Source organism: Lemur catta, chromosome 23 (assembly GCF_020740605.2).
Source record: "Lemur catta isolate mLemCat1 chromosome 23, mLemCat1.pri, whole genome shotgun sequence".
Lineage (NCBI taxonomy): Eukaryota > Metazoa > Chordata > Mammalia > Primates > Lemuridae > Lemur > Lemur catta.
Window position 1 is genome coordinate 8056512 of NC_059150.1, and position 15105 is coordinate 8071616.

At 50.6% G+C, this 15105-nt stretch overlaps 1 protein-coding gene across 1 annotated transcript in view; it reads right to left on the reverse strand.

Moving 5' to 3' along the window:
- The window catches only part of PLXNA2 (plexin A2), a 201949-nt gene that overhangs the window by 58344 nt on the left and 128500 nt on the right, over window positions 1–15105 (reverse strand). Inside the window, exons 5-9 of the mRNA XM_045536127.1 lie at window positions 11939–12039; window positions 8705–8828; window positions 7259–7412; window positions 6562–6658; window positions 3311–3425 (exon numbers count right to left, since the gene is read on the reverse strand). Of these exons, the coding sequence (XP_045392083.1) occupies window positions 3311–3425; window positions 6562–6658; window positions 7259–7412; window positions 8705–8828; window positions 11939–12039 (591 nt within the window). The remainder of the gene's footprint in view (window positions 1–3310; window positions 3426–6561; window positions 6659–7258; window positions 7413–8704; window positions 8829–11938; window positions 12040–15105) is intronic.

Below are 15105 nucleotides of genomic sequence, written 5' to 3' on the forward strand. Positions count from 1 at the left end.
GAATTGTTCCATCATCCCTCCGGAAAAATGTGTGCAGATTTACCTCGTGCTCTGGCTGTTTTTAACTCTGGAAATGGCACTACTGACCCATCTTCCATGGGCAGTTTCTCCATCTGCAGAGACGGATTTGTGCTGGCCCGTCCATAGCCCGAACCCTCACGACCAGCAGCGAAGGGCCAGATTGAAGCCAGGCCAGCGAGTGTTGCTGTGGCTATGGAAACAAACGAGCTTTTGGGCCCTACTTTTCTGTACAAAGCAGACTGTACTCAGCCTTTTTGGATGCTTGAGTTCTCTGTAGCCTTGGGCAAAAAAACCCTAAATTTTTAGCATCTTGCTTACCACAGATGTCAGATATGAATTATGTGAAACTGCAGGGCTGCTGCGAGAATGAATCGAAATGCCAGATGTCAGTGGTTCTCGATCTTTAGCTTCACCTGGGTGGGGGCCCGAGAATTTGAATTTCTAATGTGTTACCAGGTGGCGCTGGAGCTGCTGGTCCCTGGCAGGCGCACTTCGAGAACTCCTGCCTCATGTGAAAGAGTCACAAATGTGTGATGCTTTAATGTTGCTATAGGAATCAATGGAGCTCATCAGTTATACATTGTTTCTAGGAAGTAGACAGACATAAAATTTTGATTCAAAGTTGGGAAAGGAGGCTTACTGGAAATCTAAAAGAGATATTCTAGGAACACCAAAGAGATAGCTAAGCAATTTCTAGTCCTCCAAAGAGCATGCAGACATCAGAAGGGACTCCTGATAGAATAAGAGAAAACTTATCCAAGGCATGGGGCACAGGGCATCTTTGCTGTTCCTCAAACTTTTAGGAATGGGGTTCCCCTAAAGCAGATCTTTGGACAGAAAAGAGCAGGGCCTTGGAGCTATTTGCTGAGAAGGGATGTGCAGCCATCTGCGGCTAAGAGCTAGAGCAGCATTTTAGGAAGCCTATAGGAAGTGGCCTGGCAACCTCGCTGGGACTCTGCACCGTATTTCCTTTCCTGAGCGAAGCTGGGAGCTGGATGGAGTGTGGGCTTCCCCCCAGGCCCCATGAGAGGCAATCCCTGGGGCTGGTGCGGCCGTCCAGCCAGTTCCCATTCAGGGTGACGGGGAGAGGAGGGGACAGAACCCCAAGGCACAGACATCAAACACAGAAAATGAAACAAAAAGGAGGTGGGAAGTGTCCGGGTTCTCCCCCAGTGCCCTTTTGCTATTAATTTATCCTGAGTCGCAGGGAGGCAACAGCTTCTCTCGGGCCAGCTCTCTGGAATGTTTGCGCCTCTCGCCTGCAGCTGAGAGGGAGCTGCTGCGTTTCAGTCACCTCTGAACAATGCGAGGGAGGCCGGGCCTGTTTCCAATTAGCCCGCTGGGGCTCAGGCCTCCAGGCCTCCACGCACACGGGGCAGAGTTTATTTGTCTTGCTCCGTGTGACACTCCGCTTGCCCTCGCTCCAGCTGCAGGTCGCGTTCAGGCTTGGCTGTGGTTTCTCTGTGCCCGAGGGGGTGTCCTGAGAGAAAAGGCAGCAGCTGTCTTGTGTGTCCAGGTCTGCACGTCAGCCTCTGTGTGCTGGGGCCTCTTCCATCTATTGTGTTAGGAAGCTCAGAAGTTCAGAAGTGGCTCACGAGAAGGCAAGATCTGGGACTGTGTGTCCCACTCTTCACTGCCCAGCCTTTGCCCCTGGCCAGGCCTCCCGAGGGAGTCCTGCTCTTCCTGGCTGGCCTGCCCCCCTCAGCCATTCTTCCATTGGCTCCCAAACTGTGGCAAACACCCCCATCCACACCTGCAACTCTTGGGCCCTTTTCTCGGAGTGAGAAGATGGGCCCGAAAGAATTCCAGGGCTGGAATTAATTTCCGGTGTCCACTAAGACCAGCACAGTATCAGACCAGGCCAGCTGCATTAAAGTATTCACACTGGCTAGAGGAAAATCCTTTTTCTGGAAGGTTCCCAGGACACGAGATGCCTGGTTCCATCATGCTAGGCAGCTGTGGATGTGTCTGTGTCTTAAATGCCACCTGTGGGGACCATCTATGTTTCTCCCTTTTAAGACAGGCAAATTCCACTTTTCTGACTGACTACAGTGCATGTTGTCTCAGAAACTAAGAAGAGTTCAAGGCCATAGGTGTGTGTTTGGGAAACCTTTCAAGGTCTATTTTCTTAAGCTTAGACATGGAAGCAACCAGCACAGCTATCAAGATTAGGAGACACAAATTTCTCGAAATCTTAGAAAAGCAGAAACAAGTTCCATCAATGGAATTTGAGTGGAGAGGTCATTGGTTTATCCGTTCTTTCTTGTATGCAGTCCACAAAGATTCACTGAGTAAGATACTGAGGCTCTAAAGACAAGATACAGTCCTTGCCTTCAGGGAGCGTATAGCCTAGTGCAAGAGGAAGATGTGTATAGAAAGACTACAGTAGTATATGAATACGCTGCATTGTCACTTATTAACATTTGAGGATTTTCTAAAAGGTAGAACAAGAGGGAAATGTGTGTACATGCACACTTGCATTTTTATGAACACATAGGGTCTCTACAGTTGTTCAAACACAGCTGGCCAACCTGGGGCACGAGAAGCATTAGACACAAGAATGGGAAACTTATCACGCAGGCTTCACTATCCTGAGACATGCCATGAATACGTAAGACAGTCAACGTCAATGAATAATCATTGAGTGGAACATTCATTGGAAAGATAAGCAATTTGATTTTTCACTGTGTTGATAACAAAGGCGGGTCAGGCTTTAGGGAGGGAGCTTCAACTGTGTAATAAAATGAGACTTCTAGTAATGCCTGGTTCTTTTTACTAGCTGAATTTCTCTCTCTTACTATAAGGCCACCCACCCAGTCCTACATCAGAGTCAAAGAATCACTGAATTTTAGAGTTGGAAGAGAAGTTGGCATGAAAGAATGGTTGAGAGTGAATGTTTTATTGAACTAGACCGTGTCTGCTGCTAAGCAAAGGGCTAGACTCACAGAACAAATGGCATCACTGTACTCTTCTAGACCAGGGAGTCTATTTGGTTGGATGTGTTTCCTCTAAGCTTTTAGTCTCAACCCCTAGTTACCTTAAAGCTTTTTTTTTTGAATGGATACAGTCTTAGGAGTCTAGCAGATACCATCTCTGCCTCTGGGGTCATTTTCTGCCAGTTTTTTGAGCTTTACAATAACAGGGCTTTCTAACACGTAGGATCTCTGGTAAGAGGACCAAGATGGGCCAGAGCAAGGAGATGGCCAAGCCATTGGACTGACCATCTAAAAAGTGAGGGGCCACTGAGATGCACTGGGGACACTGCCATGCCAAGGTGAACCCTTCTTACCTCAGAAGTATTAATCCTGCCCTCTTGGAAGGAGCAGGTGGTGGGATCATGAGTGCAGAGGTTACGGTACTTGCACCAGTGGCAGCGGAAGGCGCTGTTGACACAGGACAGGCACCTGCAAAGACAGGGAAAGTAAGAGGCAAAGAGAAGGGAGAGGAGAGGGAAGGTAAGGGCAGGTCAGGCAGCCATGCGTCATGATGCAGATCTTTAATTCTGTCTCACTCTCAGGACGGCAGACTGGTAGGTCATCCTCTAGCACTGAGTATTGTGGATTCTCCATCCAAGGTGTTCACAGGACCAGAAAATTGGAAAGACAATGAGACCCCAGTGGGACTGATGCAACTTACAAAGCAGTGGTGTGCTGCAGCTGGCCTGTACCAGCTCATGAGAGCTGATCATATTTTCAGGAATTTTGCAAGGTAGACATCATGTTGGTAGCTTAAAATTGGCAGTGGTAGGAATATTTACACCACAGAAATGGGCAATGCTGAAAAGTAGGTTTTTCCCCAATTGCTGGTAGTTAAACATTTACCAACATACCATCCCTTATAAGATAGGGTAGCTGAAAAAGCACAGGGCTAGAAATTGGGTAGATCCAATGCCAGTCTTGCCTCTGCCGCTGCCTGGGGGTCACCTTGAGTAAGTCACTTCCCCCTCTGAATCGAAGTTACTCCAACTGTCTGTAATAAAATATTCCTGTCTATGCTGCAGGGCTGGTTGGTGTCAAATGAGATAATGCACAGAAAATGGTTTCAAAAAGTGCAATGCTAAATGTATTATTTTCAAGTGCTTAAATTACCTGTTATTTCAACCTCTTAAATAACATGTGAGTGTTAAGAATTGGTTCATATCACCTGTGTTCTTGAACTTGGGGGAGTTAACAGTATTAAATGATAACTTTGTCCCACTCCTCAAGTTGTCCAGGCATGGAACAATAGAAAATGTGTGGGGCACTTGCCGTTCTAACCAGGGTGAGTACTTCTTTCTTTCCAGTTTCGCCTGGAGGCTGTGTATACTGTTTTGGCTCTCTGTGCTTGATCAGACCATTATAATGGAAATAGCTCTTGTGGGTGGGGTGGTCTTCCCCCTCCTCCCCAGCTTCCTTACTCTGGTCTTTCATTAGACCCATCTGGAACGGACAGGCCAGGTTTGCAGTCTGGCGCCACCTGGTGGGGTCCTGATTATATTTGGGCGTTCGCGGATCCAGCCAGGGTCACAGGCTAATAGGTCACAGTGTGATAGGTGTGCCAACCCACCTGCACTTCCTCTTCCCATGCACATCATTTTATCCTCTTCTGCATATGCCCAGAGTTAGTTCCTAAGCTTAGGCCAACACTATTTCATGTACTCTCAAATTGACTGGTTCTTGCTACCATCTTACGATTCAGTAAGTAAATAATGAGAATGGACCAAGGACCAAAGGACAATGGCACTGGGGCTCTAGCCAAACCTGGCTCTTCTCCTGGCTAATGTTGTGAACATTGTTGTAGGACTTATTCTCTGTGGGCCTCAGTGTACAGAGGGGTCTAAACTCAATTCTGTGACTTTTCACTGTGAATGTCGGGAGTAGAGAAGGGTAAGAGAGATAGTGTTTGGGGATAAAATGGAATTTTTGCTGTTAAGGAGACCTGCTTTTTTTCCTATTCAGACTTGCTGCCTGTGACAGCATCTCTGTTACTATAGCACTGGATTTTCAAAAGTGGTGACATCACACTGGGTTGCCATGGGGATGTGGGTGCTCTTACAAACAATGGATTCCATCATCGCCATGTTGGAGTTTGAGAAGGAGGGGAGAAGTTCTCTCTCCAGGATGACTGCATTTCCCAAAGCAGGGTTGGCTGGGATTGGAATGCAGTGGTTAGTGGGCAATTTTGTCCATTTCAGCATCAGCTACTTTCTGCTTTGCTTTGGTTCCTGCCAGACTATTTTTACCATTTGTTCTGTCTTTCCCAGCACATCTATTGATTTGTCCCAGTGGGGCTCAGATATGTGTCCTTCCTTGACTATTATGTATATAGAGAGACCCTATAACTCCAGAAGATTATTCTAATTATGAAAATCAAGATCAGGAAAGGGGAGGCTGAGGAGGACTAGCTCATATGTCTATTTTAATGGCCAAAGATTCCCTAAGGGCTTAGCTTCAAACAGACCCTCTCACCACCTCAATTGCTGAGCCCACTGTGCCCATAGGTTGGACCCTATAGACCTGATGCCCCTGGAGTTCTGCCTGTGATGTAGATCTCGAGTGGCTGCTGTCCTGGGCAATGGGAAGGGATGTCCCCAATTACTGCTCCCTCTGGCATGGAGCTGTTGTTTGGCCTCTTCACTTGCAGAATGTCTAGGGTCATTGGTCCTAAGACCTTCATGTGGCTCTCTTATAGAGACTTGTGTTTCCCTCTTTGTAAACCAAATGGTGCATGAGTTCCCAGCTTCTGTGGAAGGATCGCAATTTCTCTTCCAAAGAGGATCAGCAGAAACTAAGTAGGGGTCTCTGTCCTCCCTTCCTGACCCTGCTTTTTCATTGTGAAATGCTCCCAGCTTCCTGCACAGTTGTGGGATCGCCTAGCTTGAGGGTACTGGCTGGCAGGCACTCAGCTCTTGCAGATGGCTGGTGAGGCCAGCTGAGCTATGAACTCAAGTCCCTCTGGAGGCTGGTGGTTTGGTCTGTCTGGTTTCCTCTCCTCTTTCAAAGTTGAAAGACCGATTTGGAAAATGGTAGAGTTAAAGCCCCCCCACCTGCCCTGCATAGCCCAGGTCCTTTTATTGTATGCTGAGAGGTGCTTTCCCCACCTCTGCTCCTCCTCTGTGGGTAACTGTGCACAGAGCTAGCTGACTCCTCGTCTTGGAGTCCTTCATTTGGTTATGGGATGACACGTCCAAATTCCACTCACTGTCCATTTCTACCTTCAAAGACATCACCAACTGATCTAAAATGGAGAACTTTTCTTGTGATTCCTGGGCCATGACCCTCTTTTTACTGCCTTGGCTTGAGAGCTGGGGGTAGGGTGTGTCGAGGTGGGGGCCAAGGAAGACTGAATGAGATCAGAGGCTACGGAGAGTGAGTGCTGTTCAGTTTAATATAGTGACATTTATGCACAGTGTACTCTGTCCAAACGATGGGGAAGGCCCTATGGGGAGACTGTGAGGTGACTACAACATGATTCCTGTCCCAAAGAAGCTTAGAGTTGAGGAAGGGAAACCCCACACCCATATCCAGACCCAGAGCAACACTCTGTACAATAAGTGCTTACAGTTGGTGGGCGCTGCAGTTGTAGAACTTGAACTCGGTGCTAACAAATATCTTCCCTGTCTCCTTGGACCTCAGCTGCAGCTCTAGCCCAAACCAGTCTGGAAAAGAAAAGATTGGAGTGGAGTGACAACCTGGGGACCCAGTGGACAGCCTGAAGGTAAAGGGTAAGTCACAAAGCCACCTTAGGGCTTTCTCAGGGCATGGATGGCAGATAGAACCTGCCCGAATCACCTCTTCTCCTCCCAAGAGAGTCCCTTTGGGTGATTACCTGCCCGTCCCTCAGACCCAGACATTCCCTGGCCATGGGGGGAGGAGCGCATTCCATGGAACCCCCGGCCTTGGTCAGGCCTGCTCAGCTACTGAAAGAATTTCAGAAATCTTAGGCCAGTACCCCCAGTTCTGTGGCGAGGACACGACGAAAACCACTGATGGAAGCCATCCCATTCCTGGGCAGTCTGGAAAGACTCTTTGTAAACTCTGCAGCTTTAACCCAAATGGGAGCAAGGGTTGTCCTTCCTTCTGAAATTCGCTTTGGAGCATGACAGTTTGCTCTCAAACTCAAACAGGCTGCATGAGCCAATGTGAGCATCTGGTATAAGAACACCTGGCCAGGCAACTTCTGTGCCTGGCACTTGTGCCCCACCTCACCACGGTAGAGCAGCCCCTAGCATGTGACCCTCATGGCACACACTTCTTACCTTGGTCCAGAGGGATGACAGGGACATCCTTGGGCCCAGGTGAGATGCAGATGACCTGGCTCCCAGACACCTGCCCCTCCACTTCTGTCAGGTTCCCAAAGGCACAGTAGATTCCCGCAGACAGATCGGGAGCGTCACTCACAACCAGGCTGAGCTGTGGGAGGAGCAAAGTGACGATGCCGTAGGAAGAGCTCCGGAGACCAGGGCTCCGGGCCTGGCCCTGCCGCGGCCCATTGCACCTGCTCACTGACCTCCCCAGCCTCATCCGTAAAAGAAGGGTGTCAGTCAAACTCCTGAGCTCAAGCAGTCCTCCAGCCTCGGCCTCCCAGAGTGCTAGAATTACAGGCAAGAGCCACAGCGCCCGGCCAACACTCCTTTTAATGGTAAAAATACCACAGGCTCTCAGAAGAATCTGATGATTGAGAAAATATTTAATGGCAAAAAGCTGCTCTGAATCCAGTGCACTTTTAAATGAGTTTGTACTCAGTTACCGCAATACAACATCTAAGCGGTATTTGAATAGGTGCAACTCAAGACTGGCTCCCTCTTGCCATGAGGGAGCCCACAGGGATGGGGGTGATAACACCCCTGCAGCCTCCACATTGAAGACCACAGTGTATGGAGGCTTCCCTTTGTCTTCCTACCCACACCGGGTGGTATTTACTTGCAGTGGGTTTCTCAGTCACAATGGGCATCACCTCGCCTTCCCGAATATTTGTGTGCTGCTGAATCTCTGTCCCACTTTCGTTTCCATGGAACTAAGAGACTTAGGTACAAACTCCCCTGTTTATTCCCTCAGCTCTGTTGGAGTTAGAACCTCCTGGTGGGGATGAATGAAAGGAAATTTTGGAAGGTTCATTAACTAATTAACATTCGTGAATGCTCATAAAACCTTCAGAATGAAATAACAGTGCAGGGCCCGAGGACATGAAATATTTTGGGTCGTACCTTGACTAGTAGTTAAGGGCTACTTTATTCTCTTTAATATTCTCTTACTGACTTCAAATTGAGTCTCAGTCTCTCCCTCTTTTAGGCTCTTTCTCTCTTACACACACACACACACACACACACACACACACACACAGGCAACTTGCAGATTTCTGTGAGAGTGTAGCAAGTGCAGGATTATAAATATGGCAGATACTAAAGATGTGTTGTGATTTGGTATCGGATTGCATTGTGTAGTAGATGTTTGTTACTAAACGCAAAATCTAGATTTACAAAACAGATCAATGGGTAATGAATTTGCAGGGAGTCTGGAGAATGACTGTGCCCTTTACAACAGGAGTTAGCACAGGTTTGCTAAAAACGTAAAGTTTCCCTGGGCCTTTACAGTCTGGCCGAGTAGTCACAGGCACTTGTGCAAGCGTTCAGGGAGCACCCGCCCGCAGGTGCACGCTCCGCGCTCCCTGTCCCTGTCCCTCATCCCCCGGGATGCATACTCACCAGCCGGCTGTGCTCAGACACGGAGATGCTGCTGGGCTGTACCGCGAGGCTCATGCACTGGCTTATGCTGGCAGCAAATCGATTAGGTTCCCAGGCCCGCTGGCACTTGTCCCTGCGGGAGCACCTGCCATAAACACAGATTCACAAGAGGTCAGGCCTCTGGGACCCATCTGTTTGGCTCCATTGTCCCCTGGGCGGGGAGGGGGGGGTGTTGCTGCCCTGAGGCCTGTGGCTTGTCTTCTCCTGACGACTGTCACTGTACTCCAGAGGGCTTTGGGGACTCCCAGATGGTCGCTATAGCAGCTACAGACAGACTAAGAGGAAGGCGGATTAATCCCCAACGTGAGAGACGCAGTTTAGACATAAAGGATAACTCCTCATGGCGCTGTGGGCTGCAGGGACGAGCAGGTGAGGGAAGTGGGGGCCCAGCAATAGGCGAAGCACGGGAACCTTGCGGTCAGGATGCCTGGGCTCTAACCCCAGGCCTGTCACCTGCTTGGGCAAGTGACTTAATCTCTCTCTGTCTCAGTTTCCTCAGCTGTAAGAGAACGAGGGTGATGATAATACCTACTTCACGGGGTTGGTGTGAGGACTGACGGCGTTACTGCTTAGGAAATGGCCTGGCACACAGGAGGTGCCGTGTTGGTGTCAGTCCTTATAATACTAATATCAATGATGATAATGATTAATATTATTATTCCCCTCCAGAGGAATTTTAAAAGTAGGAAAGGGTCTTATTTTTTGGGACAGTGTGCCTATGATCTTGGGGGTGGATTAACAGCTCTTTGAAGGCAGTGGCCATGTTTTATTCATTGGGATATTCTACCTGTCACATGGTGTATTTTAAATAAACGTCTGTGTCATGAAATAATGCCTCCAGACGGAGAGACAGACCAGGAGCCGCGGCCAGGGCTGCCTGTGTCAGAAGCTCGCGCGACTGTTTCTCCCAACATCTTCATCGCTGGCGCTAGGCTCCTCTGCCCGCAGTGACAGGTGGGCAGGTGACACCAGCACTCGGGAGCTTCAGGTTGCCGCCCGCCTTGTCACACGGAACGTGTGCCAGGACCGGTGTGTCTCCCAACCGAACAGCCACCGGGACACTCATACAGATTCCACAATCGAGCAGTGATTCGCACTCCAACTCCCCCCAAACTCCTCCCCCTCTTCCTTTCCAGGCACATAATGGATCTAAATATGAATGCTGTCAAAGAAAAGAATTATTGAGGTTTAAGTGAATCCTTAAGATAGCTCTAAAGTGAGCTCTTGACTGGAGCCTTTATCTCATTGACTCACTGAAATGGCTCTTTTTTATCATACTATTTATGGCAACAGCCCTAACAGAGATAAATAGCCTGGAGACAATCACACACTTGCAAGAGCAAGGCACACAGAAGAGACAGGAAGGTTTCAAATCCCCCCCAGACCCAGAGGCTCTTTAGCCGCCTCCCTCAGCCCTCGGCCTCCATCCTCCCCCGGCGCGTGGGCCTGGGAGCTGGAGGTGGCCCATCTCTTCATTCCCCTGTCACCAAGGCAGGCTGCTAGGGACAGCCAGGAGGGTATTGCACGAAGGGCTGGTGAAGCCGAGGAGAAGCTCCGGGAGGTGGCGTGGCTGGCGAGGAGTGCCCTGGCAGGCAGGGAGGATCCTCAGTCTGGGCCAGCCATGGCTCAGTCACTCCAGTAGCCACAGCTGACCTCGACCAGAAGGATGACAGGGGTGGTCTGGGCGGCTGGGAGACTTAGGCCTTGCCCTTGGATCTGTAGGTGTTAGGACGCATTTGGGAAAGCAGAAGTCCTTGCTGTTGAAGAAATGATAATCCCTGATCTGTAATTTTGGTGTGTTCTCCATGGGAGAAGCGCCACAGGCACTGAAGCTGGGAGGGCAGAGAGGACAGGAGCGGGGAGGAGGTGGTGTAGCCGGAGGTGACCACCGCAGGGCCACAGGGCAAGCAGCCCGGGACTCCTTGCACAGAGCTGGTGGGGGCTGTCAGGTTCTTCGGAGGAAGAAATTCTTTTGAGGAGAGAGCCTGCTGGCTGGCTGGTGAATCACCTCACTGGAGGGAACCCAGATTTACCCCCCTTTGCCAGTCCTGGGGTGCAATGTGGGTGGCATCAGCATAATTACCACTCATCTGACCTGAGTGGAGACTCACTGTCCGGGTTTTTCTAAAAGCATCTTTGCAAAACTTTTTGAGGAGTCTCTTACCTCTACAACCCAAGCAGGGCACCCAGTATTCATGGGCTCAAATCCAGTCCAGATTTTGCATCTGTGAGGCACCAGCCTCTCTCCCTCCCTCCAGAGCCCTCCCAACACCTGCTGCAGAGGCTGGAAGCCAAGAGCTATTGTGCAGGACCCTGAACTCTGGCCCTCTGCCTCCGCCTCCACCCCAAACCCAGCACATTTCATGGAGATGCTTTGCTGCTGGCACAGAGCCACAGTTTCCAACTCCACTGGGCAACAGAATTCCTAGCCAGCTCCTGCCTTTTTCTCTCCCTCTGGGGCTCTTCGAATTAGGAAGTTTAAGTATGATTTTGCATTTCTATTGAGCTGCTATTCAATGGCAGCGGATGAGGCCAGTTGGAGTGAGATGCGGGTTTCTTGGAATCGTGAAATAACGAGGCCAGAAGGGTCCTCCCAAGGGTCCAGGGTCCATAATAATTATTTTGATTTGTGTAGCCTCTTCTGGGCTTCCTTGTCTCCAAAGCATTTATTATTTCATTTAGGCTTCACAATTCACCTGTGAAACAGGCATTTTCCCTATTTGGCAATGGGGAAATGAAAGCCTGGAATTGTCAGTGGACCCCTCCAGGGTCACACAGCAGCTAGCCAGAGTCCCAGCCTCCCCACTCCGGTACACCACCATCCGCGTGCTCTTGGCGGGGGCACCTATTTCGGACACCACTGAGGAGGTTTTGGGGAAACCTAGAGATTCTACAGCTTCCCTGTAAGTTCTCTCAATGACAGGAAGATATAGGCATATCACTTCAGAGCAGCTGGGAGTGCAGAATTTGGAAGTAAAATGAAAGACAGAGAGGCAAAGGCACTGCATTCAGAAGGAACGCCCGCCCATGGCCTCTTTGCCGCTTCCTGCTCTCAACACCAGAGCCACGATTAGAATTCCTGCTCAGAAGAGGGCGAGTCCGCTCTCTGTGCAAACTGTGGTCACATCCCCTGATCCCAGAAAATCCCCTGGCCTCCTGCACGCCCAGCCCTTTTCCAGGACACCCCCAACTTACATGTTGTGCAGGGCACACCAGCCACAGTGAGGGTCCCCCGAGCTCAGGCACTCCCCGCAAGTGGTGTACTGTTCACATGACTCCACGGGGACCCTGGTGACCTGGCAGAGAGAGGAAAGAGGGCACAGTGAGGTCAGGTGGTGACATCTAGCAGATGTGCATCAGACAGACCTACATCCACCTAAACTTGCACTGCCACCTCCCCTAAAGAGGTGACACGGGGCAGGGAGGGGGGCAAATCAGGGGCCTCGATGTTCTCATCTCTTTGCCCACATAGGGCAGAATGTGTTTCTGAGTGGCAGGCCTGAGACTTCTTGCCTTTGCCAGAGGTAAAAGCAAACCCGCCAATCTATTCCTGCCTGCCACGAACTTCCTCTCGAGAGCTGGGCAAGCCAGTGGCAAGTGCTGAAAATGGTTAACTCTGTTGAAAGGCAATTGAGTGGCACAAACTCATCTCTGAAGAGCTTTCAGCTGGGCTTGGGCTGAGACATCCTGCCTGCACAGAAAACATTCAAAAAGGGAGAGGAGAAACTTTTCCCATCAAATAATATTCATAGTATGGCACAGGCTCTTTACAGCCAAGCAAATATACCACCTGGATCCAATTATCCCATTCTCTGATGTCTGCATTCAGTTTCTCTAGTAAACCCCCCATCCTTTGAAAAGTCTGGCTAAATGGGAACATCCACAGACAAGAGCTGCTTGGATGAGTCTGTCTTGCCTGGAAAGTGGGGCTCAGCAGATCAACACCCTGCCCCCCGGAGAGCGCAGCCCTTGCAAACACCTCCTGGCTTTCTGGGGTGCCCCGCGTGTTTGGATATAACTCACTCCCCCCTACCTGCATGGGAGGGATGACGATGAAGGACAGGCAAGGGGGTTGGGGGACTGAAGTGTTCCATTTGGTATGTCCTGGGTGTCTGTCACTGGCTGGGGCAGGAGGCTGCTGTGCTGCAGAAACATTCGCTGGGCTGGGAATGGGTTGTCACTTGTCAGGGCACAGAGGTCCCCCACCTACTGGCTGTGTGAGCTCAAGTGCAAATACAACCTGCGGTCCAGCATCACAGTGTTCTGCCTCTGGCAGGGGGACAAAGGATATGATGGGGACACCTTCACAGCAGCCTCCTGAGAGGTTCCGGATGGATCCTAACACCGTTCATTCAGCAAATGTTTATCAGATGTCAGCCCCGCGGGGGCTCCGGCGCTGCGCACTGGAGAAACAACAGCAAACAGCACACGGATGCTGCCCTCGCAGAGTCCTGTGGTCCAGCGGGAGCTGGTGACTACAGATCAAGAGTCGCTCTGTGGTGCTGAGTTTTTGTCACATGGGATTGGCATGGGCACGGGGGGCGGGGGGGGGGAGAGTTGGGAGCTCAGAGGGGAGGCGGCCAGTGTGACCTGTCAGGAGGAAGGGGCCAGGAGAATGAGGGCACGTCTTGAAGGGCAAGAATGGGGCAGATGCAGAGACCTGGAAAGAGGTGCCAAGCTGAATCACGGACCAGCTGAGTACACCTCAAGTACACCAGAGCATACCTGGCTGCGGTGGGGAGAGAGAAGAGCCTCCGTTTTCTCTGTCGGGTGTCCCCACTGTCCTTACCACACTATCACACTCACCATTCCATATAAAGGTTTTCTGTGAGTGACATGATGGGCTTTAAACCTCCCTAACGTCCCTTTAATAATAAAAACATGAAATACAGGGAGATAAGTGTAAAATCTTGCAATTCAGTTTAAAAAAAACCTGATACTCTAAGCGTAGGTTGGGGGATAGCTGATTGGAAATAGCTCAAGCGTAAAGACCTGGAGGTTTGAGTTGACTCTAAGTCCGATATCACCCGACAGGGTGATGCCATAATTACAGAAGCCAATTTGGGCTACATCAATAGACCCATAGTGGCAGGGTCGAGAGAGGCGGCCTCACACGGGGGAGTCCTGAGCTCAGGTCTCTGCAACCTGCCCTCAAGAGGTTGCTGCTCAACCAGAGGGTGGCCGGGACGGGGTGGGACCCTGATGTGGACCTGAGGTACAGGGGAGGACCTGGGATGTTTCTTCAGCCCAAAGAAGAGGAGTCTCAAGGGAGTCAGGGGGGCTGTTTCCCAGTGTCTGAAGGGCCACAGTGAGGCTGCAATAGGACTCGTGGGGGGAAAGTTTCAGGAAAGCTCAACATAAGAAAGTTAGTGTTGTCCAAGAATGCAACAGCCTGGCTTCCCGAAGGAATGCCTGTCACTCGGGTGCATGAGCACAGTCAAGGTGACATTTGTCTGGGAGGTTGTGAGAGGGATCTCTGCCCTCAGAGCAGGGATGCATTTGTCCCTTCTAATTCTGAATTCCAGGATTCTATTTCCCACCGTTTACCTAACTCCTCCCTGAGACAATTTGGGATTACTGTCCTGTGTGACTCTACAGTTAAATGATAACATCCAGCCATCACTACCCCCAACTGATTTCACGTCACCTTACACAGTAACCCTTGAACCCTGCCTCATGGCCTGCGATGCCTGCGAGAAGCACCTTGCCGACAGGTGCCTGCCGGAGGCCTTCCGGTGCGCTCTCCTGGGCCCGGCGGCTCTCAGCCCTTCGGGGGATCGGGAACCCTAGCTGCCTGGTGGGCTTCCGCTGGCCCCCTCCAACCCACCCTCCGAGGCCTGAGAGCAGCAGTCCCGTGCCCGGCCTCCCTTTCTTGGGTTTCGGGCTCCTCGTGAGTGATGTCTGCATCTGGCCGGGAATTAAAACAACTGTCTGCATTGCATTCGGCCTGTCTGTCAAAACACAGCCCGGCTCTCAGCAGCTGGGAAAGGGGGCCCTGAATGGGAGCAGTGTCTCCAGCAACAAAGCCCACTTTCACGCCAAGTGCCACGGAGATAGTGAAACCCTGTTCTTCTCCAAACACGAAACCAATAGCACAACTATTTTTCCTGTTTCCTGGGCCCTCCTGGTGGGATTTTTTTTTTTTTTAATGCACTGAGTTGAAGAGCAAAGTGAAACAGGAAACTGGAAACTTATAAGCAAGAGGGCGGTGTGTGTGTAGGGGGGGGTTGGGAGGATCCTAAAACTTGAATTATTCTGTCCTCTAAGATCTAAAAGTCATGCACAAACCAGAGGAAAGAAATGTCCCAGTGACTGGGAGGAGACTCTCAAAGTCAGCTGTTCCCATGGGCTTTCTCCGTCCC